General features: G+C 38.9%; 1 protein-coding gene across 6 annotated transcripts in view; it reads left to right on the plus strand.

Annotated features, from left to right (window-relative positions):
* Nucleotides 1-26,486, plus strand: part of AFDN (afadin, adherens junction formation factor) — a 217,634-nt gene that overhangs the window by 45,921 nt on the left and 145,227 nt on the right. For all 6 annotated transcript variants that reach the window (XM_077813348.1, XM_077813344.1, XM_077813349.1 and 3 more), the window contains exon 2: nucleotides 20,645-20,840. In XM_077813348.1, coding sequence (XP_077669474.1) covers nucleotides 20,645-20,840 — 196 coding nt within the window. The remainder of the gene's footprint in view (nucleotides 1-20,644; nucleotides 20,841-26,486) is intronic.

Raw genomic sequence — 26,486 nt, forward strand, 5'->3', positions numbered from 1 at the left:
GACTTCTATTGCTTCCTTGCTTCCTTCTTTCTGAATGTTTGTCAAATCTGTGACATTCAACTTATTTCATGTATTAAAATGTAATTGAAATATTGAGGAATGAAGTATTGATCACTTGTAAGTGTGTTGGTGGAAAATTAAGTTAATCTGACTTATTTTAGAAATTAGTTGTAAAGCACAACTAGCTACTCTGGTAATAGCAGCTGCTGTATGATGAATGAAGCTGTAGGATTGCTGCATGCTGTGAACAGTGCCTGAAATCTGGTTATGTGGTGTGAGATGTTCTCTTAATGCTATTCATTCCCCGCCCCCAATGTAATTGTTTTAATTCGTTAGTTGTGCCCTCCCCCAATCTACTATGTTTGAACCATGTTAAGATTCTTTTTAAAAAGATAGCAAAGGTTTGAGGGCCCATAATGTCCATCAAGTACAAAGATATTCTTTAAAACTCAGATTAAAAAAAATAAGGAAAGATCAAAGGAAATTCTGACACTGAACACTGTGACACAGTATGCATATTGATAACTTTTAATATACAATAGTTTTAAAAAGTCTGAAAGTGAGGAAATTCAAAATTAGTTATGCTTAAAAACAGAACAATTTCTGGAAAGTATGGAAATGTGGATTTAAGGTACCCTGAATAACCTTAATTCTGCTCTTGTATCTCTGCTTATCCTCCACCAGTATGCCTGTGCACTATATATTTTTGGCATTCATAATAAGAGCCATGTAGCCCTAATACAGTGAAATAACCACCCTCTCATTTTTGGGAGGCTGAAAAATGGCTAAGGGATGGATTTTTGTTTTCCCCAGGGTATCTTGGTTCTGTTCCTAACTCTGACAGACTGTGTGACCTTGGGCAAGTCATGTAACATCTTATAACTATTTTCTCATCTGAAAAAATGAGGTAATGAATTGCAGGGGACATCTTTACTGCATTAATAGTTGCAAACTCTGAGATCATTGGATGGAATTAACTGTATAAGCACAAAGTAGTATTGTGCTTCTGATATACCAGAGACCGAGTCACCTTCCTCATATGTTCCCCTCATATCAAGGGCTGGAAGTTTTACAACCATTTTAACCCTTTACTATCCACAGAGTTACTTGTAGTTGCAGACATCTAAAAGTCTCCATGCTTTTATAGTTCGGTTACCTGTATAATGCATGGTAAACCTCACTGAATGTGGTTTGATAGCTGGAGCTGCAGGCAAAACACTGATGTCAGGTTTACACTACAGACCTATATAGGTATAACTACATCGCTCAGGGGTGAGAAAAATCAACACCCTTGCGTTACATAGTTTGAACTGACCTAACTCCCCATGTAGACAGTGCTGTGTTGACAGGAGAACTTTTTGTCGGTGTAGCTACAGTCTCTTGGGGGGAGATGGTTTGTCTATGCTAACTGGAGAACTTCTCCTGTCGGTGTAGGAGTGTCTTCACTAAAGTGCTATAGTGGCATAGGTGCACTGTATATGACAAGCCCTGAGATATAAAGGGTTTAAAATATTTTGCTGTTTTGTTGGAAACCTGTGGGTGGGGGGTGTGTGTGTGTGTGTGTGTAAGGCAGTGGTCCCCAAACTTTTCCTCTATGTAATAGAATGTATCTGCGTCCCCCTTGGGCTCGGAGCAGAGTTGCAGCTGTGGCCAGGGGCTGGCAGCTGGGGGTGGAGCCGGAGCAGAGCTGGGGACAGAGCAGGACTGAGTGGTACTCCCTCCCCGCCCGCCCTCTTGTTGGGGCTGGCCTGGCCTGTGCCCCCCAGATATTCCTCCACCTGGTGGGGGGGTGCGCTCCACAGTTTGGGGACCACTGGTCTAGGTAGTATCTTCAGAGTTTATGGTGGCATAAGCCCAAATGATATTAACTGTGCCAACAGAAGCACTGAGTCTACACTGGGATTTTTGTAAGCATAGTTATGTCACTGGGGGGTAGTTTTTCACACCCCTGACATAGCTATGCTGATACAGGTTTTAAGTATAGACTTGGCTTAAGTATTTGGGATTTAACAGGTTATACTTGTCATAGACCTATTGTGCTCCCCTTCCCTCCCTCCCATGAAGAACACCCAGGGTGGTGCATATCTGGTGGCAAAGTTAAGATGCTCTAGTTTTGTACTTCCATACTTTTCAGTGTGTGTTTTTTGCAAGTGTAAACCTAATTTTCTGAATTTCCTTGCTTTTGAGTTATTGTATCTGCTTTAAAGTAGTCTGCTTTCTTTCTACCTTAAGTTAGGCTTTGTCTATGCTTGCACTTTTCTGGGAAAACTTGTTGACCTAATTTATGTCAGTGTCTACACTACAGCCTTGTCCTGCTGATGTAAGTGCACTACAACACCGGCGTAATAACTCCATCTACATGAGAGGCTCAGGGCTTATGCCTGTAGTCAGGGTGCTGTAGTGTCTGTGTAGATACTATTACTTACCTCTGTTAGCGCTCTTGTCAATTTCACTGGAGTTGTGTAACTGTGGACAAAGCCTGACAGCTAGAGCCCAGCTGCTCCCTTGGAGAGCAGGGCAGCTGGACCCTGCTCTCCCCCATCCCCCGCTCCCAGCAGGGAAGGGGGATGCAAGGGCAGGGGAAACCTGCCAGGAGCCTATGGGAGTGACAGGAGCCAGCACTGTGGGGTGGACTTGCTCTCCAACCCCCCACTCCCCCGCACACTGGGACGCCACTCCACAGCCCTCTTTCCATGGCTTAATCTTTTTCCCATACCTCTGCCATGAAATTTATTAAAAAATTCTGTGACAAAATCAGGTTTCAGAGTAGCAGCCGTGTTAGTCTGTATTCGCAAAAAGAAAAGGAGTACTAGTGGCACCTTAGAGACTAACCAATGTATTTGAGCATAAGCTTGCATCCGATGAAGTGAGCTGTAGCTCACGAAAGCTTATGCTCAAATACATTGGTTAGTCTCTAAGGTGCCACTAGTACTCCTTTTCTTTTTGTGACAAAATCGTAGCTCTAGTGATAAACTTTATCAAGAGCTGAATGAGAAAAGGTGATGAATGTAACTGTTTGCAGGAAACATCAAGCACATAGACCAGAAATGTAAAAAAAGCTTTTGGATGGTATTAAGGGAAGAAGAATGGAGGTTCTAGATAGAAAAAGTAACAAGTTGAGGATAATGAGAAATAATTGGCCACTTCTAGTGAAGATGAATACTTTGCTTATGTTTGTCTGCTTTTCTCCCAAACACATTTGGGAATTGGCTTAGGAGATAATTTCAGGTAATTGAGGTTAAAAATGGTTTAAGTAAAATCTTGCTCCTAGGCCAGTATACAAACAAAATAAGAAGTATCAGCATTGATTGTGATTGATTTGATTTCTGCCATAAAGTTGAAGTAAAGTATCTTGTCCAAACCTGGCACACACTGTTTTAAATATGGTTCCCAAAATAGGAAATGTTTGTCAAAACCATCAGATATGTAGTAGTGGTGGGGGAAGGAAATGCAGATGGCGTATAGGATGGACCTCTTGTTCTGTTCACTTTAAGTGTTCTCTCTCCAGTGCCACCTTCTACATCAGCTCCTGCTGTTCTCATGAGGTGGTGTTTGGCAGGTTTAACAGTTAGGGATCCAATCTGTGAAGTAAACCATTGAAATCAGTGACAAATGACTAAATGGTGGGACACGTATGCTTTGCTGTGTGTTGCTGCATAATTGACAAGAACAATGTGTAAGTACTGTATATAAACAGCTTCCAGGGGTCATTGCCCAGGTGGAGAAGGGGTACTTGGGGCAGGGTGAGGAATTCTCCATTTAAGCTATACAGCGGTGGGAGGATTTGGGGAAGGAATAATTTTCCAGATTGTGGGAGGTCTCTCTGAGCTGCTTGGGGAGGTAAGATTTGATAGGGCTGGGTTATGTGTACCTTGTACATAGTGGAGCTATGCAGCTTGAAGACAGCTTGTAGATGCTCCCCCTCCCCAGGTGTCTTAGCATACATAGGGCCATAATTCTTCCCCCTTTAGACTCCTATCTTTCTAACTTCTCTCTTTATGGTTTTGGGCTGGAATCCTAGAGAAGAGGTAGGTGCGGGGAAGAGAGAGAGCTGAACCAACTTTTAATCAGCTTTTCTGCTGTACAGTCTTTGACTCAGAGCAGCTAAACAGATGATGATGAGAAAAGGGACCTAAAATGTGGAGTGTACCATGCAATATGGAGCACTTGAGAGACTTGGCTTGAAAGCTCCAGGCTGGTTGGCTGAGAGAGTCTGTATGAGGAAGTGTGGCATTGCATTGTCCTACAGGATTTGTAGCGGCTTTAAACATCCTGAGAGCCTCAATTTGACCTTTTATGGCATGGACATGGCCAGTGGATACTGAAATAATCCCTTTTGTGTTGTGCATATTCATGAGTAAAGTAACAAATTTTAAAAGCATGTGAAGTTTTTTGTTTGCAAGACAACACTAATCATTTTCTATAGAGCCAAAACTCTTAAACATGAATTTTAACAGCTGTCTGAGTTGTGAGACTAGAATCACTATCTAATACTCCAATCAGTAATAGGTCTGCAAATCTGTGTGCAACTGGAATTGGTTTTATAGTAGTGTGGATCACCGATGAGAATTATGGATTATTTAAAATGTCATCTAGCTGTTTGGTTATCTTTGTTTTTACAGCTAAAAATGACTTGGAGTAATGATTGGAGGGCACATTAGATTAGTGATAAGCTCCATTTCTTCTTGGCCAGATACCCTGTAATGCAGACTTATTGGAATGTTATTCCTTTGTGATTTTAGTAACTGTGTGCCTGACTCTTGCATCAATTGGTTTTGTATGCATCACTTGTACTAGTTGTTAGAGAAGATAGAGATTTGGTGTACTTCTGTAGGTACGTTCTTACAAACAAAGCATTGCCTTCTAAACCTGTGTCATATACTGCTTGCCAAGACCTTTCAGGGTCAGTCATGAAATTACAGAAATTGCTGTCCAATATATGTGAACATCACCAGTTTGCAAGGTTCATAGATGCAACAAAGCAGAATTTGGGTCTTAATTTCATCCTCTTAAAACTTATAAAATAAAGTAAATATGCCTGCTGTCTCCATATCAGTATATATTGATACAATTAGTTACCAGATTTTGGAAACAGCATGGATATTTTAAGCATTAGCGTTGGTTCATTGGATTTGGTGTTAGTACACACAGCATATTAAAATTAAGTTACTACAGTGAGCAGGTAACATAAAAATAACTTAATAATGAGGCTGTATACATCAAATTCTCACTCTCAGAACAGTTGAGTATAACTTTTAGTGGATTCATCACTTGCTGAGGTGGTGATTTCATTACCTGCCTTCATCCAATCCAGTTTGATGATTAATTGAAAAAAAAACACTGTTCCTGAAGACACTAATTCCCTGTCATCACTTCTAGATTTGAGATAAATTAAATTAACCATTAAAAACTCAGAACTTAATCATTGTGGAAAATAGCTTTAACCAACCTGTTGACTTTCTGTAAATTTTTTAAAAAATATATCTGTATTCTGTAACTTATTTCTTTGACAGTATGTGAAAGTTAGAGGAATTATGAGGAAAAGTATACTTGTCTAGGAACAAAATACTGAGATTTTAAGCTTAACTGATTGTCTCTTGTATAATTCATAAATAGATATTATTTCTTTTGGCTGGGGAATGATCTTCTAGAACACTCTTTTTTCATATCCAGGTCTGCCACTTCTGCAGTGGGTTAAAGTTTCTGCTCAACATTTTGTCAGTCAAAACCGTCAGTCAGTGCTAGGACTGGATTCAATCTACCATGGAAACGTCTTTAGGTGGTTCAGTACGGTGGCACAGTTTAGAGGCAATTGTGCAGCCATTTGTTTGGCTGTTTAATTATATAATAAGATGCAACTAAATAGAAATAAATGGAGTCCCTGTCCTATTATAATGTGCATACATGCAAGGGATTGGAATTAAGGTTGCTGTATAGAAACCATAACACTGGGAAACCAAGCTGTTATGTGGCTTCAAGACAAAGCTTGATAAGTTTATGGAGGGGATGGTATGATGGGATAGCCTAATTTTGGCAATTAATTGATCTTCGACTACTAGCGGTAGATATGCCCAATGGCCTGTGATGGGATGTTAGATGAGGAGGGATCTGAGTTACTACAGATAATTCTTTCCTGGGTGTCTGGCTGGTGAGTCTTGCCCACATGCTCAGGGTTTAGCTGATTGCCATATTTGGGGTTGGGAAGGAATTTTCCCCCAGGGCAGACTGGCAGAGGCCCCGGGGGGTTTTCGCCTTTCTCTGCAGCGTGGGGCACGGGTCACTTGCTGGAGGAGTCTCTGAACCTTGAAGACTATAAACCACGATTTGAGGACTTCAGTAGCTCAGCCATAAGTTAGGAATCTGTTACAGGAGTTGGTGGGTGAGATTCCGTGGCCTGCATTGTGCAGGGGGGCAGACTAGACGATCATAATGGTCCCTTCTGACTAAAGTCTATGAGCCTATCATCTCTGGCATTGCATTGGATAACTTAAGTCACTGAGCTAGATTTAATCAAACTCCAACACCATTTGAAAAAAATTAACACTCTGAAAATTTCTCACTCCTTAAATTAAACTTCAGAAATGCTTGTTCAGTAGGTAATGTGGTGGTGGTTGAAAAAAAGATATAAGCAACTGAAATAGAACCTTAAAATGAATTGCCAACAAAAATATAAACATTACTACAATACTATAATTACTCCTTCAGGAATACACTCAGTACATCAAAAGGTAGAAATCTAATTTTTGTCACGCAGGTATTGTAAATCAACTGAAAGCTTTGTGGTGATGAAAGCTCCATATTCAAAAGATGTGAAATGGACAGCAGTTGATAGCTTTTTTTCAAAGGGGTGTTGGACATTAAAATGGATCAGAAACATTGAGCAGGTTGTTGAGACATTTATTTTCACCTTCGGATTTACTATTGGGATAGATAATCAAATGCTTATAGAATGTAATTTTAACTTGCTGTAATTGTACTGCTCGTTTAAAAAAAAAAAACAACTTGGCGTACTAGCATTACAGCTCTTAAGGTGAACGATAGGCAGTAGTACCAAAGAGAAGACAAAGTTTCAGTACTTAAACTAATTATTACTTTCTCTGCCGATTTTCCCTGATATGATCTGGCTTGAGACTTACCCTTAGTTGTTTCAGTACCACTTTTCTGACACCTCAAGCTTTGAGACAATATCTTCTGTCTGTCCGCAAAGTGTAGCATCTGTACTGGCTATATTTCAATCATCCTCTGTGATGAAAACTGATGCAAAGAAGTAGTAGTTTAACTTTTCTCTGTAATGATTGTATCCTCTTTTTTGTAATGTTCTTTTTATTCCATGGTAGACCAGGAGAGCAGATGACCGCGACCTGTTTAGTAGGCTTTCTGCCTCTGAAGTTAAAGAATTTCTTGGTTTTCTCTTCAGGTGCCCTTTTAATTTCCACCTTGCATTTTGTCCTATCGTGGTATGTTGCTTTCTGTTGGCATCTTTTCCATGGTTTGAAGGAATACCTTATTGGTTTGAATAAACTTTATTTTCCTGTTTAACTATATATTTTCCTTGTCTTTTCTGCTTCCTTTTTTTGTCTGTTCTATCTGCACAAGTTATATTGTGTAGTTACACTGGCATCTAGGCACCAAATTTTGTTTGTAACTCTGATATAGTATATTTAGCCTCCATGCTTACTCCAGGGGTTTTGATTTCTTAACTCTAGTCTTCAAACTCTAACTAGCTTCCTTCTCGTTAAAGGATATATAGCATACAATGCATTGTATTTTTATTTTTGTTTTTCAATCAAAATATAACTAGATATGTGTCCGCTGTAATAATTTGATAGATATAATATTTGTAGGTTGGTCATATCATGAACAGAATAAGAACTATTTCAAAATAAAAATTGAATTATATCTAGATTTCTAAACAATATTTTACACCTTTTGTCTGCTGTAATCAGTTTCCTTTGCTATGTACTCTGAGATTTAATCATGGTGCATTTGGCTATAGTAGGCTACTTTTCCAGTTACAAATATAATGTTGAAGCTGTATTATTTTTTGATTTGCTGCTATTGAGAGTACTGTCGTTTACAGTTGAAACTGCAGATTAACAAGAACAACCCTTAGGTGGCAGTCAGTCTTTATATGTTTAGTACTCCTTTATTGATGCGTCTTTGTGTGTTAAACCTTCTTTGATAAAAACAGGCTTACCTCAACTAAGTTAAGATAGGTTTCAGAGTAACAGCCGTGTTAGTCTGTATTCGCAAAAAGAAAAGGAGTACTTGTGGCACCTTAGAGACTAACCAGTTTATTTGAGCATGAGCTTTCGTGAGCTACAGCTCACTTCATCAGATACATACCGTGGAAACTGCAGCAGACTTTATATATACACAGAGAATATGAAACAATACCTCCTCCCACCCCACTGTCCTGCTGGTAATAGCTTATCTAAAGTAATCGTCAGGTTAGGCCATTTCCAGCACAAATCAAGGTTTTCTCACCCTCCACCCCCCCACACAAATTCACTCTCCTGCTGGTGATAGCCCATCCAAAGTGACAACTCTTTACACAATGTGCATGATAATGAAGTTAGGCCATTTCCTGCACAAATCCAGGTTCTCTCACTCCCTCACCCCCCTCCAAAAACCCACCCCCATACACACACAGACTCACTCTCCTGCTGGTAATAGCTCGTCCAAACTGACCACTCTCCAAGTTTAAATCCAAGTTAAACCAGAACATCTGGGGGGGGGGGGAGGAAAAAACAAGAGGAAATAGGCTACCTTGCATAATGACTTAGCCACTCCCAGTCTCTATTTAAGCCTAAATTAATAGTATCCAGTTTGCAAATGAATTCCAATTCAGCAGTTTCTCGCTGGAGTCTGGATTTGAAGTTTTTTTGTTTTAAGATAGCGACCTTCATGTCTGTGATTGCGTGACCAGAGAGATTGAAGTGTTCTCCGACTGTCTGGTCACGCAATCACAGACATGAAGGTCGCTATCTTAAAACAAAAAAACTTCAAATCCAGACTCCAGCGAGAAACTGCTGAATTGGAATTCATTTGCAAACTGGATACTATTAATTTAGGCTTAAATAGAGACTGGGAGTGGCTAAGTCATTATGCAAGGTAGCCTATTTCCTCTTGTTTTTTCCTCCCCCCCCCCCCCCCCCCAGATGTTCTGGTTTAACTTGGATTTAAACTTGGAGAGTGGTCAGTTTGGACGAGCTATTACCAGCAGGAGAGTGAGTCTGTGTGTGTATGGGGGTGGGTTTTTGGAGGGGGGTGAGGGAGTGAGAGAACCTGGATTTGTGCAGGAAATGGCCTAACTTCATTATCATGCACATTGTGTAAAGAGTTGTCACTTTGGATGGGCTATCACCAGCAGGAGAGTGAATTTGTGTGGGGGGGTGGAGGGTGAGAAAACCTTGATTTGTGCTGGAAATGGCCTAACCTGACGATTACTTTAGATAAGCTATTACCAGCAGGACAGTGGGGTGGGAGGAGGTATTGTTTCATATTCTCTGTGTATATATAAAGTCTGCTGCAGTTTCCACGGTATGTATCTGATGAAGTGAGCTGTAGCTCACGAAAGCTCATGCTCAAATAAACTGGTTAGTCTCTAAGGTGCCACAAGTACTCCTTTTCTTTTTAAGTTAAGATACAGTACCTTGGATGTTCAAACTTTATCAAATATTGTTTGTTATATAATCCCTTCCTTCTTCAAGGATGTTAAAACGGTCAGTTGTGGACTGATTTCTAAATGGGCTACATCACCAAAAAATGCAAAGCGAAAACTTTGTCCCTAAACACATGCCATAGTGCCCCTAAATTTGTCTAAAGGATTTTGTCTGTAATTCTCTTGAATAAATATTTTTAAAAAAAGATTAAATGCTTTATGAAATCTTAAGGAAGAATTTTAATAAGGAAAATAATTTTATAAAGTGGATTTTAAAGGAAGTGAAATAGAAAATACTCTTCTTTATGAAGATTGTCAAAAAAAGATGTGTAATCCTGTGAGAATAATGGAAGAGAGCCCATATAGTACTTTCTACCTTTAGTAGGCATTGTATCTTGTATTCTGGATTGCTTCTGGGGTGGTGAAATTTTCTGTTTGAAGATGTTTATGGTCAGCTGTAGCTCATATAACACTTAAAGTTTTTGGTTGAAGTTCTTTTAGAAAATTATTTTCATAACTATAGGGTTAGTTACTGAATAAAATGATTGTTGTCTTTTGCATATAGATATTTCTGCCAAACTATTACCATGAAATAAATTCTTAATATAATGTGAGGTACATGGGAAAACTGCCCAACGTTGCTAATGATTGAGAAGCTGAATAGTGTTAGCAATCGTATGAAATCTTTGCCGAATTTACCTAGTTTAGGCAGTTCTATTATGAACCTGGAATTGAGAACCTCCAATAAAGCTTTATTCTTTGATACTACTTTTAAACCAAGATGAAACTGAATGTTTAACTTCACTGTTGATGGCTTGACAGAGTAGTCATGATGTTTAATTACAATAACTTACATTCTATTGTGCTAAATGTTGCAAGCTTTCCTAAAGAGCAACTAAACAGTACTCCGGAGGGAGAAGGAAGACAAACAAGGTGTACCTTTGAGATGACATTTGTTTTAATCCATTGTAAATATTAACACATGAAAAGGCGTAAACAGCTAGAAGATTTAATGTGTGTAATTCACATCAGCATTGTATGCAACTTCTGTTAGTAACAACACCTATGTAACTGCATGAATAAAAAGCTGCTTTTAGTGTTTGTGCATTAATGGGGAAATCAAATCAGTTTTTAGTATAGCTGTTCTTTTCCTTTTGTTCCACTTAAATTGGTTTATTTTTTTTATCCTCCATGACTCTAATTATGTTCAAAATGCATCAATATTCATACACCCTTGTCCAAGAACTCTGTTACAAGAAAACTGAATTAAGAACACACATTGAATTAAACTGGTCTAACTTTGAGTAGACAAGGTTTTAAGTGCCAGTCCCACAATTGAATCTTTATATAGGTAAACCATTGTGTCCATGCAGAAACTCACTGTCTTCAGTGGAGCTGGATTCTGCCTCTGTGGGTCTAACTGGCAGAAATGGTTCCTGAAAATTGTAACTCTTCAGAAAAGTGACTATTTATTTAAAAAATACCATCTTCTTACTTAGATGCGCTTCCTGTATATTTTGGGTCATATCTAATTGTTTCACTTCCCCCACCACAACAATAAAATAAATAAATAAAGTAAGTTGCTGCTTAATTCTGCTGGTGTGTGACAATGTGTGTGATTACGTGGGAGCAAGTCAAATTCTGTTTTGGTGTGTGTTTGGTGACCATAATGTCTCCCTATAAATACAGTGCAATAGACCCTGGGGAAAATCTGTGATAGTGTTACTGCTCTCATTTTGGTAATGACTGCAGTATATTTTTGTATTGATAAAATCTAGTACATCCTATGTTTCCCTTGTATGCTAGGAGTGATTAATGTGATGTAAATTATAAATAGCAGTTTTGGAGCAAATCAGCTTTGTGGAGATGGCCACTTATTTTTATGTCAACTTTAAAAATGTAGCTGAAGCTATTTCTGCAGTTTTACTACGTACCAGCCAGCGGGAGGAAGCTAACCATGTCTCCTTTCAAAAAGAACGGTTAGATAGGCAACTCATAATTTTAATACATCAAATAGATGACCAAAATGTTTTGACCTTACTACTAACCAAAGAGAATATACTTTAGAAAACTGGGAGAAAAAAGAAATGACTACAGTTCTATTTTAAATCAAGTTATTTTCCTTTAAAAGTATGGTTAAAATTAATGATTTACTTCATTTTAAAATCAGTCCACCTTAGCTGCATGAAAATAAATCTGAGTATTTTGAACCCTGTGAGTGAATTCATAAATATCTATGTAAGATCTTTTAAAGTCACATTTTGAGACTTCTGGCTGTTCCAAAGTTCTCTATCTTGATAATAAAGCCGCACAGCTTTTTAAAAGCTGGCTGAATGCTACAGGTAGGCAAAAATCATTGTTTTAGATAGAAGAGAGTTTAATGCAATTGCCACTAATAGTACCATCAATCTTTTTTTCAAGTTCAGTTAGGATTTTTAAATACTTGACTGTAGAGATGGTGTACACTGAAATCTAGCCTGTCTATGAACTGATGTAGCTGTTGGAATTGCATGCTAAAAATATTTTGATTTATGCATCATTCAAACATAAATGCTTACTCATATGATGGCTAAACATCCTGAGTTTTAAAATCTTGTAAGGATCACTGCCTTTTCTGTTGTATTGTCAGTGGTAGTCCTAAGGATGACTGAATCAGTGCATATTTGTGATTATGGAAAGAGGGAGGGACTAATTCCGTTGTAATGTATTAAGCATTTTTCGACAGGTCAGATATAGTGCAGGCATCCCATGAGTTTTCCCAGCAATTTCTCCAATAGGAGTTCTATTGTTATGCCAGACTTTGTATGTGTGGTGTGTCCTGAAATTAATTTGTATTAATTTTAAATTAAGACTAATTGCCAGTTTAAAAGTTTGACAGGTTTCAGAGTAACAGCCGTGTTAGTCTGTTTCCGCAAAAAGAAAAGGAGTACTTGTGACACCTTAGAGACTAACCAATTTATTTGAGCATCAGCTTTCGTGAGCTACAGCTCACTTCACTGTAGCTCGCGAAAGCTCATGCTCAAATAAATTGGTTAGTCTCTAAGGTGCCACAAGTACTCCTTTTCTTATATTTATATTAAGTTTGCAGAATATTTGGAAAATATATTTGTCTGAATAACGGTCATAGATTAGAAGTTTGGATTTCAGTCCTGTCCTGTTTAGATCTCTGCAGAGCCAGAATTAGGGGAACGGAGAGAGTTGAGATTAATGCTGTCATTGCAGTAATACTTGCATTATTACCTGTTAAATACTGGGAAGAAAAAATGTTTACTATGACAATTGGAGCTAGGAAATACTTAGTCACTTAGGAAGCAAAAATAAACCAAACAAAAAACAACTCTGCTAGCCAGGGCTGATGCCAAAAGTGTGTTCCCTCAGGGGTGTTCCAGCAGGATTGTGGTGGCAGTGTCCCAAAGGGAAACCCATACATATATGCTGTGCTTTAAAGGAATAAAATTTTGTCCAAAGTTTGATCTTGTATGTACTAATATCTAGTTCAGATATCATTTAATGATACCGTTATTGCTTTGTAATTAAGAAGTGTGAAAAAATATTTTAAAATAGGCCTATTCATTCCCCATTATTAACATTGGCTCCTTGGAATTCTGTGTTTGTTCCAGTCTCCTTATTCACTATCATGCTCTAGCTGTTAAGAGATAACATCCTTGTCCCATCAGTTGCTGGAATGGAGTGCTCTGCTTTCTCATACATGAGCATCCAGAGATACAGACATGCACTACTGAGTATAATCAGTCTGACTGCTGAAGCCTTTTTATTCCATTTTTTGGGAAGTCCAGGTTCCCTCCACTGCTCAGACCACTGTTTCACATTTAGACTCCTTTCACCACCTACTTCAGAGTGCGGAAGTTTATTAGCACCAGTCGCTCCTGGAATCTCTTTTCTTCTGGCTATTTGCCTATATTTTCCTGCTCCAAAGGAGCAAAGGGAATTGGAAGACCATCAAAGACCTTTTTCCCAACAGGGCTTTTCAAGCAGGGAAATATATTGAACATAGACAAATTCAGTTAGCTATGAAATATCTCAAAATCATCCCTTGGCTTAATAGTGTATTTACACTGCATATTTAACAAACCTTTATTCCTAGATTTCATACTTGACCTATATTCTCTTGCAGTTTTTTGGGGTAGCATCTCTTTTAAAGACTGATATCTATGTTGCCATTAGCTGTCCCCAAGAGCACAGCTCACCTTTCTGCTGAAAGTAAGGACTTGTGTACACTGCCACTTTACAGCGGTGCAACTTTCTCACTCGGGGTGGGAAACCCTCCCCAGTGCTGCAAGTTTCAGTGCTGTAGACAGTCCACCCGCACTGGGAGCTACTCCCCTCGTGGGGGGTGGGTTTTTTGTTTTTTTTACACTTGCTGCCCTGGAACGCGGCTCTCATGGGAGATGGAAGTGCTGCTAATGTAAACACTCTGACGCCTGAGGAATTAAGTGAGTACACAAACCAGCGCTTTCACCAGTTCCCTATCACCGGTGAAATTTACAGTGCAAAAACTCTGCAAGTGTAGACATAACCTAAAGCACAAAGGTGAGATGCTGTTTTCATGCAAATACCCATAGTAACACAATTAGAGACACCCAGAATTGTTTCTAAACGGAATATTTTAAAAGCCTTTCATGAAGCTTCATTGTGTTTTGAAATCTTTTCTGTTGTAGCGTAGCTAGCTTGTGCGTGACCTTTTTGTTGACACCTGTTGACGGCTTTTGTCTATATGAAGATACTGATATTTTAAAAATTATTCTCTCCTGTGGCACATAGTATTTACTGCTGTTTTATTTTGCAGTAAACAAGTCATAACTGAAACTATGAAATATATTGTTTTGGATGTGAGGGGCAGATCTGACTGGCTGTGGCAATATTAATCAGTCAGTCACTTTATTATACAGGAAGAAACTTAGCAGATAAATATTACCTATGATTTTCTGTGCTCATTGTAGAGGACATGGGAAATATTTTTACTTGAAGCAGCAAAATCCCAACATTTATGTTCACGTTATCCATGTCTTTGTTGTTTTACTAAAATTATGGTGTGAATTTTGAACCTTTTTTGGAAGAGGTTAGTAAAACATTTTGTGCAAATTGCTATTTTTTTTTCTGCTTTGTAAAGGAAGGTTATTAGTACTTAATGTATATCATACTTAAAATTAGATTTTGGCTTTATTGGGAAAGCAAAACTCTTTTATCCATTGTGTGGGTGGTTTAAAGCAAGCCAATTTAAACTCTTTAGATGGTACAAATAGACTAATCTTCAGTACAGTTAATCACAAAGTGAAATTTTTGTGAAAATCAGTTGCATTTGTGTTGAAGGCATAACTCAGTATCCAAGAGTATCTGTGGAAGAGGCCATAGATTACTTAGTATACACTTAACAACATAACTTTACTTTGTCCATTGGTAAAATTTATTTTTTTAATTTCATATACATACCTGGTACACACTTCTGATACACCATTTCTATTCATTTCTCCATCTAAACATTGCTACCGGAGAAGTTTAACGAACTTTGTTGATAGTATACAGTACATCAGCTAAATGAATGAATAGCTCCAGATAGAGAAACTTTCTCTAATTCTTCTGGAAGAAAAGTTGTAAACTAATGTTATACGTGCATACTATGTCACTGGAAAAAATGTGTAAAGCGTTTTGAATTTATTAAAAGTAAATGTTTTATATATTAAAATGAAGTGCTCAGTTTCTTCCATAAAAGTAGTATTTTTAAAGGTTTGAATTGTGGAATGCATGAGCGTTTAGGAGATTACTAATAGTATTTGGAGATTTTCACCTCTTTTTTACTTTCAATTCAGCATTATTTGGGAGTGATTCAGAGTTTTTACCATCTTTGCTTTTTGACCTATGTAAGATTAATTGATTCTTCTGCTTCCAATAAATGTGACGAGGTGTCCGATGGCACCTTAAAGACTAACAGATTTATCTGAGCATAAGCTTTCGTGGGTAAATAACCCACTTTTTCAGATGCATGGCGTGAGTATTACAGACACAGGCATAAATTATATATATTGACACATGAAGAGAAGGGAGTTACCTTACAAGTGGAGAACCAATGTTGAAGGCCAATTTAGTCAGGGTGTATGTTGTCCACTCCTAATAATTGATGATGAGGTGTCAATACCAAGAGGGGGGAAATGGCTTTTGTAGTGAGCCAGCCGCTCCCAGTCCCTATTCAAGCCCAAATTGATGGTGTTAAGTTTGCAAATGAATTGTAGCTCTGCAGTATCTCTTTTGAAGTCTGTTCTTGAAGTTTTTTTGTTGAAGGCTGGCTACTTTTAAATCTGTTATTGAATGTCCAGGAAGATTGAAGTGTTCTCCTACTGGCTTTTGTATGTTACCATTCCTGATGTCTGGCAGAAGAGTCTGTCCTATCTCTGGGACTCTTTCTGCCCCACCACCCCCATGCACATGATATAGTTCTGTAGTTCTGCAGTGGTCTGGAAGCCTGTTTTTGCCATCTCCGACTCAAGAAACTCTTTCCTCCTCCTCCCCCTCTCCCCACCCGAGCGCAGCAAGTTTCAGCGCTATAAAGCGCTACTGTAGGCAGTGCACCCGAGCCAGTGTAGATTAACCAGTAGACGCTTATAGAGTTAACTCTGTTGTGTAGACCAGAGCCAGTTTTTTGCTTAGTCGTGTCTTGGTTACAGGATCCAAGTGTGAAGTCTGACTCATTCTTTCTCCACCCCATGATCATTTATCCATTATTTGGGTAGCTTTTAGATCCAGTCAGTCTTAATGGCTTGTAATCACTAGTCTTGTGACTGTATTTACCTGTGAGATAGGTGCTTGAAACTGTTCTCATCTGGAAGGCTTTTGTCCTTGTTTTAAAAAGGTGTCTTTTTTACAGTGAGGTAACTAACAAACAGTAGTTCACTAGGCTTTTATAGTGAGATAAGACAACTTACCACAACCTAGCCAGGCAAGTTTAACACTGTATCCCCTTCCCCCGCTAATGGTTGATCTCACCTAGTTTATCTTACAGTAAAACTACATTTTCTCACCTCCAATAGGATTTTACAGCAAAACAGCTAATTTGTGTTAGGGCTGGTCTACACTGGCAGCGCTTTAACGTGCCTTGTGTCATCGCAGCAGAGCATTGGGAGAGGGCGTTACTAGTGCTCTAAAAAACCCACCTCCACGAGGGGCGTAGCTCCCAGTGCTGGGAGTGCGTCTTCTAGCATTGGTGCACTGTCTGCTGCACTGGCGCTTTACAGCATTGACTCTTGCTGCACTGAGGGGAGTGATTTTTCATACCCCTGAGTGAGAAAGTTGCAGTGCTGTAAAGTGCCAGTGTGGACAAGCCCTTAGTTATCCTATGGTAAAACACAACTTTTTCAGTTAAGACAAAGCCATATAGTCTTAAGGCCCAGATTTTTAAAGGTATTTAGGTTGTAAGTTCCTAAATCCCTTTTTGAAAATACAGATTTAGGCTTCTAAATCAGTTAGGCATTATAACACTGAGCACACCAACGTCTAAATACCTCTAAGAATCTGGGCCTAGCAATCCAGAAAGTCAATACAAAAACCATGTCTTGGAATACAGGTCAGTAGTCCTTACCAAGCACCCTTACATTTATCACAAATACTTGTTCAACTACAGAGAGAACTTGCATTCTGTTATACAAGTGGCAAAAGGCATATTATTGACTGACTGAATTCTTCGTTAGTAGAAGCAGATTAGAAAAGATAGTGTCTGAACCAGATTAATTTTTAAAATCAAATATTAAGTAATGCCTTGAATATTTTCCCCACCATTGTGAAACAAGTATAAGCAGTTAAAGATTAGTTTCAGAATTAGCTGTGGGGAAAGACAGGACATTTAGAGAGTTGTTTTCATTCTGTTTTATTCCTTTTGTTAACTTCTGGCAACTTCAGTACCTTGTAACTTCCTAAAGATCTGTTAGGTTTTGTTTAAACTGTGACTTTCTGCTCAAGTGTATTTAATTGTTTCTTTACAAATGAAGTAAACACCATTTAAAAAAAAATCCCAGAAGCTTTAAAAAAGTCTGATTTGTATTCCCACAAAAATCTGTGCAGCTGCTAGATGCAACCAAGAATTAAATGGCAAAAATCATGAATATCCAAAACTGTTCTGGAAAGAGATGCTGCTACATATGAACACCCGCATTCCTGAATGCTGTACCTGTTGAAGTGGTGGCAGCTGGAGCTCTGAAGACTACTGCTTCAGCCAAACGCATGTACTTTGCCACTTGTATAATAGAATAGAAATTCTTCTTCTTCCCTTCCAACCACTGCTTCCCTCATACACACCAGTTTGCAGGTAATTTGAGAGAGGCTCTCCTCCTCGTCCTCCAGAGTGGTAATGGACTGACCCTTCCTGGCTACCCCTACTGCTACAATGAAAGAATCTTGGGTTCTCCTCAGATGCTTTAGTAGTAGAAGATGGCTTTAAGGACAGAAGCTTCCACGGCACTTCATCCATTCCCGCATCTTTCACGCACCCCTTCCCCAAATAAAACCCATATTAGACAGTTAGTAATTTAGCTCTCAATTTGTAATCCATATAATTTTTTAAAGAGTAATGGTTGGGGAAAATTGAATGTAATGACCCATAAACAGCTAAGCATGAACTATTTAACTTTTATGTCCCCTTTGCTATCTCTTGCATTTAGTGATTTAATACTGTCTTCTATAGTATCCAAAACTAAAAAATAAATTTCCAGCTGAATGTCATTGTACGTTCAGATTCTTGCTGATGTATGTCCTTATCTGTCTCTTGGAAACAGGGTCTATGTATTGATGCCAAGAGTGCTTTTCTGAATGTTAATTTGGGATCAGTGAATTTAAGTCCCAAATTATAATCTATTTCAGTTGTCCCCATTTCCTACTAAAGAATGGTGCATTTATATTTAGAAATGCAGCATAATGGTCAATGTCAACTTGATGAAAAGAATAATGCCCACATTTATAAGAATTCTGAAATAAAGCAACAAATAATAGCCAAGTGAAATCTGTCTGGGAAATGTGGCATACTACACCCCTCCCTTTACAAAAAAAAGGAAAATAAAAAAATGTTTGTAGTTTGCACCTACATCCACATACTGGTCATTTTTCTGGAGAACTGCAATTGGTCTGAGTGCTTTGCAATTTTTTCACATGAAATTGACTGTCACTTTTACACAGCAGTGCAAAATCTAAAATTTAAGTACATGAATTTGAATAGAAGGAAATAGAAACACAATGCAAGACTAAAACTCATATTAGACATCTGTGCATGTTTATTCATTTTTATGTGACAAATTCTGAAAATGAAAAGTTCCCTATGCTTTTATATTGCATAGAAGATTGAAGTTGCCAGAATGTAGGAGAAGAGATTAAATTTGAACAGGAATGATAAATCTGAATAGGAGAGGACCCCTTAGTTCACAGACTGAAAGGCTGTGCAGCAATTAACACCATGGCAGTCTGTGCTTTTCTCAGGTAAATGGATAAGAAAAAATTCCTGATTTAAAAACAAAACCATCTTTTGTGGCAACTATATTCACTTAGTTATCTTTTCCTCTTCCCTTATTCCAGACCAAAAGTATATTTCTAGAGGGAATTTATCAAACCAGTGTATTCACATGGACAGGCTGATGGTGGCCCTTAAGTTTTCATCTGCCTCCCTCCTTTATTATGGGCTGCCATTTTTCTCCTTTTAAAACTGTCTTTTTATGCTATAATTAATATGGTGCTTTAAAAGCTTCAAAAAAACCTTTCAAGTTTTGTGTTCGATAACATTACCATAATATTCTGTTTGCTTATATAGAATACCTAACCCAGGGTGCATTGCAAATACAGAAGTAACCTTTATGTATAAGGCAATTGTAATGTTTTTGACATTAACCACTGTACCTCTGTTGAATCCGATGAAGTGAGCTGTAGCTCATGAAAGCTTATGCTCAAATTCGTTAGTCTTTAAGGTGCCACAAGGTACTCCTTTTCTTTATATCTCTGTAGTGCATTAGGTATGCATGGTTCTTTACAGATAGATAAAGCCATGTCCCTACCCTAAAAAGCTTAATCTGTTAAGGTGGGGGAGGGAGAAGAGCAAGAGGAAGTATGCTATAGGAAGAACAGTGGTCACAGTAAAATTGGCATTCTCTGGTCACATATATATCTTGTTGTGTCAAGTTTTGTCTTTCACAGGCCTAGAGCATAACACGTTCTCTGCCACTAACCTCTTAGAATAAAAATGTAATTTTCATGAGTATTTCAGTAATCTGTGATTCAGAGAAAATATCACCAAGATTATGAAGGTTCTATTTCTGCCATGGTGTCAGTGGAGGCTCCTATCAGTTCATTACATAGGTTTGATGCTCCATTTAGGTTTGTCTTGGTGGTCACCTACTGTTAAGTCTCTGGGAGCTAAAGGTGCAGTCAATAGTTGTTATATTAAATTAATATTCAGGGTATAAACTGGCTCTTGGCTCAAAACTTTAGACAACAGCCTCCCAGAATATTTTTTGCCAAGGACACCTGGGAACAAACTCTGTTATAAAAATCATTAGGATTTTAATGTCCATGCAAAACAGACAGGATTTTGGTGTTTGTCTCATTTAAAAGAGCACACATGTTTGAGTAAACTGTCTATTTTACTCAGCCTGTTCTGGAAGGATGAAGGGCTGAGTTCATTCCTCTGCAGCGAAAACTGATGATTCTTGGGTGTCTGTGTGTTTAATATTAAAGGCTTAGCTCATAAAACCATCCCTAACAGTATGGAGTATTTAAAAAATAAACGCCTGCATTTCTAGAATATCCCAGGCTTTTCCAACTTTCCTTTCCTCTACTTATTGAAATGCAGTGTGCTTAGAATACTTCAGGAAAATTTATTAAATTATACAGACATAAATCAAAGGTGTATGGTTGGAATAATTTCCTCCATTCCCAAGGGGAAAAGAAAAAGCGTTTCAATCAGAATTACATTCACTTCTTATTTCATTACAGGATTTGGAGTTTCATGGAGTCATGAGATTTTATTTTCAAGACAAAGCAGCTGGAAACTTTGCAACAAAATGTATTCGTGTTTCTAGCACTGCCACAACGCAAGATGTAATAGAAACACTTGCAGAGAAATTCCGACCGGACATGCGAATGTTGTCATCTCCTAAATACTCACTTTATGAAGTGCATGTCAGTGGAGGTTAGTATATGCTGTCTGGGTCTCAATCCTGTATTTTTTCTTAAAAAGATATAGAAAGATGATAAATGTTTCCTACTACTTACTATAACAAATGTACTTCGGTTTTTTTGGCACTTAAATATATAACTGCAAAGGGTTCTCATCGGGTGGTGGTAGTATTTCAAAATATAATGGGGTGTAACGTAGACACAATTTGTGTAAATTGTGATGATGGTGTGACCTTTTTTGAAAATATTATACTTGTTATCCTTTAGATGGGTGATGACAGTGGTGTGGGAATACTCATTTCTAACTAAAAGGCCTTCATTCAGAAACGACCAAGTTAATGTAGGTGAAATGCACAGCTGTAGTTAAAGGAACACAATCTAGTGAAAGGACACTGTCATGTTAAACACATTTCTCTCAGAAAGGGTTGTTTTTACCTGCTTTTACAAGTAGCATCACAGTTTACAGTACCTGAAAGACATTAGAGGGGAAAATGTTGATTGGCGCATTTGATAGCATTTGGTGTATCGTCAGTTTTCCTCTTCGCGTTGCACACTGAGATTCTCCTTTTGTCTCTTTCAATAGAGAAATAGCAATAGAAGAAAGAAAAGATTTTTAAATAGGAAAAGTTTCTTCTAAAACTAGATGGATTGATTTAAATCAAGGCAATTTAAATCAAGTGGAAAGCCTCTTTTTAAGTCAATTTTGATCAGCTGTTTCATTTGTACTTCATTATTTTCTAAAGAAAGGTGCATGCTCATTGATTGATATAAACATTAAAATATCTTGATTTACAATTAAATAGGGCCTTTACATTAGATTTGGCACACCTTTTTGCCATCTAGGAGGGAACACTATAGTTGTATACATTATTTAAGTAGTTACCTAGCTTAACACTTTCAGCTTCATATTAACTGTACATTTTAGTATGTTAGAAGATGGTGAATGATATTGTTATGGGTTAGACCCCCACCCCCTTCTGGGATGCCACCTGATGTACTGTGGTTTCACTGAGCCCTTCCTGCTCCATCAGCCTGGATTCCCTTTCCCTGTTTTGCTGAAGTAGGCACTCTGACCTCTTGCAGTGTGTGTGTGCGCACACACACACACGCAGGTAGGTCCACACCCAGCAGCAGACACAGACTGCAGTCAGCTCTGTGTGAGAGGATTCACCCAGCACTCACATGCACACCTCCCCCTTTGGGGAATAAACCCAAAATAGTACTGTCTTGCACTGTATAGAAAGATCTGCACAGTGCAAGCTCATGAAAATTCACCCTCTTCCTCAAATTGGAGAGAGATGCGAAACTTCTTGCCCGCCCCCCCAGTTAGAAATTGCACAAACTGGGTTTAATAATAAAACAAATTTATTAACTATAAAAGGCAGATTTTAAGTGATTATAAGGGATAGCAAACAGAACAAAGCAGATTACTGAGCAAATAAAGCAAAACACGCATCCTAAGCTTAAGATCTTGAAGAGACTGGTTTCAAGAAGTAATTTCTCACCCTAAATGTTGTTTTAGGCAAGTTGCAGAGTTTCTGTAGCGTAGAGTTCTAGTTATTTCTTCTTACAAACTGGACCCCATCTCAGTCTGTACTCACCCCTGCCTTTCCCCTCAGGTTAGTTTCTTTGTTACTTCAGGTACTTTCAGCAGTCTTTCTTCTTGGGTAGGCAATGGAGGAGAGTCCAGATTAACCCCCTCCCCAGCTTAAAAAGGATTTACCTAAGGCAGGAAAACTTTGTTTGATACCTGTCCCCCTACAGAGGAAAAGTACCAGCAGTGTCCAAGGTGATATTTTGCATCAGGTAACATTATCATCTGACCCTGTAGAGTCAATGCAGCATCCAGGGAACTCTTCAGGAAGGTGGGAAATTAGTATCTTCAGAGTTCTATTGTCCTTCTTAAATGGCTCATTCAGGACGATTGTTTACTGTCTGGTGGGCATTTTCCCAAGTGTACGCACAGTTGTAATTGTTACATAGTCAATATTCCTAACTTCTGATACAGAAATGATACAGGCATACAAATTGGATAATCACATTCAGTAAATCTTAGTTTTTCCAATGATATCTTACATGAGCCATCTTGCATAAAGTATATCTTAGTTATGTTGTATTCATATTATAACAATATTTCTATGAAGACTAGAGGGTGTAACATCATAGATAAATTGCTTATTTACTAGAGAATTAACTTTTTGCTCATGATTTATGTCAAGCTGCATTAGGATGGTAACTGGGATTTAATTAAACACAACAGCATATAAAATTTGTTTTTATTAAACAGCAGCTTTAAATGTTTTGGATAGGTAAACATCTCTTATCAAAACATGTTTCACATTTACAACTAAATGATTTATTAAAGGAACAGGGGGATTAACTGTAGTCATTGAATTAAACTGATTATTTCAGGTCAACCTGGGAATATTTTCAAATATGCTGAAGTATAAGTGACTAGAGCTTTCCTACTTGTCGATGTCTCTTGAAAATGAGAACTGTCTCTTAAGTTACTTAGGCTGTCCTTCAGTCTTCTAAAACTAGTAGATCTCATCCCTTCCTTCCCTGTTTTTATTCAGAGACTGGAAGAGGGACAAGTTTTCCTGCTTTTTCAACTCCCAATTTAATTAATTCAAAGTTGAGAAATCATCCAAATGAAGAAAATATTCTTTCTGGGCCTGTGGAAGAGAGAGGCTACTGATGTCAAAAGCTGGCTTAGCACTTCCAACAAACTCCAGTTCCAGGTGCTTACCTCGTGACGTCTGTCAGTTCAGTGGGTTGTCTTTTTCTTTATACCACCATCAGCAAATATGTCGTGCTTGAATGGTTCATTTCCAGCCCTGAAATTTATTATGGTTGGCATGACTGGGTGATTATTAGATGCCCATGTCATAGCAGTAGCATCTTCAGCAATTAGGCATCTATACCGGTACTTTGGGTTGAGAATGATGCCAAGAAAATGCAGTGGAGTAAGTGCTTGATCCAGCCACTTCTTTACTGCATGCAATTTAACTTTATTGTTGGGTATTTCTTCAGTGTTCCTTGATGATGAAATGTAGAAAGAACATTAAAAGCAATACAGCAGCAATTTTTCTGCAACTTGTTCCAGGCTGTGGAAACAGCTTTTAGTTTCTCCTTCAAGTGCTGTCTCTGTGGATGCTCTACTTCAGGTGTCAGTGCATCCCGGAGCCGTCAGTTGGAGACACACCAGCTCCTCAAGATCAAAAATAGCATTGCCCATAAATGATGGTTTGATGGAACCTGTAGAAACGGTGTGGCAAACATCTGCCACCATCCCTCCAACCAGTAAGTGTTTGGCAGGTAACACTATGTGCCAAATAAAGGTATGGACTTCCTTTTCTCATACCCACAACCCTAACTCCTTAGTGGTGGAGGTGGTCAACCAATGGGGCAAACAACCTCCATGCAGACCCACTCCCCAAGACAAGGATTGGAAGAGATTAGACCTCTTGGGGCGAAAAGCTTACTCTTCAGTGACATGGCATTACTTGCTAATACAATCATGACAATTATACCAAAATGAACGATATCATCCGGGAAATTCCGGAGGGAAAAAGAGACCAATTCCAAGCCATCATCAGTGAGGGCCAACATATTGCTAGATCAGTGCACCATGCATCCCTTGACATGGCAGACATAGCGGCATGCATATCAGTGACAGCCATTGCTATGCACAGAGCATCCTGGTTACGCTCATTGGATATCCTAAAGGAACTTCAGAACAAAGTAGAGAACCTCCCCTTCAACAGGGACAATGTCTTCTCCAGTAAGATGGATGAGGTCCTCCATTCCATGAAGGACTCTAGAGCGACACTGAGGGCCCTTGGGATCTACACGCCCCCTAAGAGGAGATGCAGATACCAGCCTTACAATCATAGCAGAGACAATGTGTCACAGCACCAGTAGAGACCATATGACAACCAAAGACAAAGGCACAGACCACAGAGACATTGTCCTACCCAGCCTCAGGCTATGATGTCCCAAACACCACCAAAGAAGACCTGATTTTGAAACATTGTTTGAGGGTCTGCCCAACCTCCCCCACCACCAGCGCCAATAAGCAGATTATCGCAAACCTTTGGTCATTGGCTACAACCATTATATCATACATGGGCTTCTATCACCACAGGCCAATGGGTTTTAGAAATCATTTGAATAGGTTATACCGTCCCCTTTACCTCCATCCCACCAACCCACTCCCCCTCCCACAAGCACCTTCTGAGACAAGAAGTATATCACCTTCTACAATTAGGGGCTGGGGAACAAGTTCCAACAGAACTCAGAGGGAAGGCATTTTATTCACATTATTTCCTGACTCCGACGAAAAATGGAGGTTGGAGACCGTTCTAGATCTCAGAAAACTCAACAAATTTGTTTGTACCCACAGATTCAGAATGGTCACATTGAACTTGATCACACTGAACTGCGCTGGAAAAGAGGGGCTGGTTCTCAGCCCTCGACCTATAGGATGCATATTTTCACGTTACCATCCACATTGCTCTGACGAGTCACTTCCAGTACAGGGTATTGCCATTTAAACTATCTATGGCTCCATGAGTTTTTGTCAGAACCCTAGTGGTGGTAGTGGCACATTTGTGCGAACAGGGAATATTGATCTTACCGTACCTGATGACTGCCTGCTAAAAGGCTCTACCCAGACAGAAATGTTACACATCACTAGACAAGCCATATTTCTTTTTCACTCCCTAGGACTACAAATCAATGAGCAAAAATCTACCCTAACTCCAGAACAACAAGTGGACTTCATAGGAGCACACCTGAACTCAGTGGAGGCCAGAGCATCATTGCTGATACCCTGAATCACAGCAATGACCTCCCTCATATCAGTGATCTTAGACAGCCCATGAGTGTCTGCACACACCTGCTGACGACTCTTGGGACATATGGCAGCCACCACTTTTGTTGTATAACACGCAAGACTACACATGCACTGCCTACAAGGATGGGTGAGCTTGGTGTGTATATATACCACAAAAGCACAGTTTAAACAAAAGACTCACACCAACCCCAGAGGTGCTGTAATCACTACAAAGGTGGACAAATCCAATAAATGTTTGCTCAGGTATCCCATTTAAACAGGTTCCACCATCCATATAAATCACAACAGATGCCTCGCTGATCAGATGGGGAGCTCACCTGAACATACATACAATCCAAGGCAAGTGGTCCCCCACGGAAACACATTTCCACATGAACCCGCTCGAATTATATGCAATCCACAACTTGTGCCTACTTTTCCTCCCTATTATACGAAGCAAACAATAAGGGTCTTGACAGATAACATTGAATGTCAGTTCTATATAAACTGACAGAGTGGAGCATGTTCCCACTCCCTGTGCACAGCGGCTTTAAAACTATGAAATTGGTGCATAACACACAACATAGCTATTACAGCAGCATACCTCCTGGGTCAACAGAAAGATAGCGGATACATTAAGCAGACAGTTTTCCCAAGAGCATGAATGGGAACTGAACAATGGAATAACACAACACATATTCCACAAGTGGGAATCCCCACACATAGACCTGTTTGTGACATTACTAAACAAGAAATGCCCAAAGATTTTGCTCACGAGCAGGACTAGGGTCATGATCCCTAGGGGACGCTTTTCTTATCAGA

This window comes from Eretmochelys imbricata, chromosome 3 (genome assembly GCF_965152235.1).
Source record: "Eretmochelys imbricata isolate rEreImb1 chromosome 3, rEreImb1.hap1, whole genome shotgun sequence".
NCBI classification, from domain to species: Eukaryota; Metazoa; Chordata; order Testudines; family Cheloniidae; genus Eretmochelys; species Eretmochelys imbricata.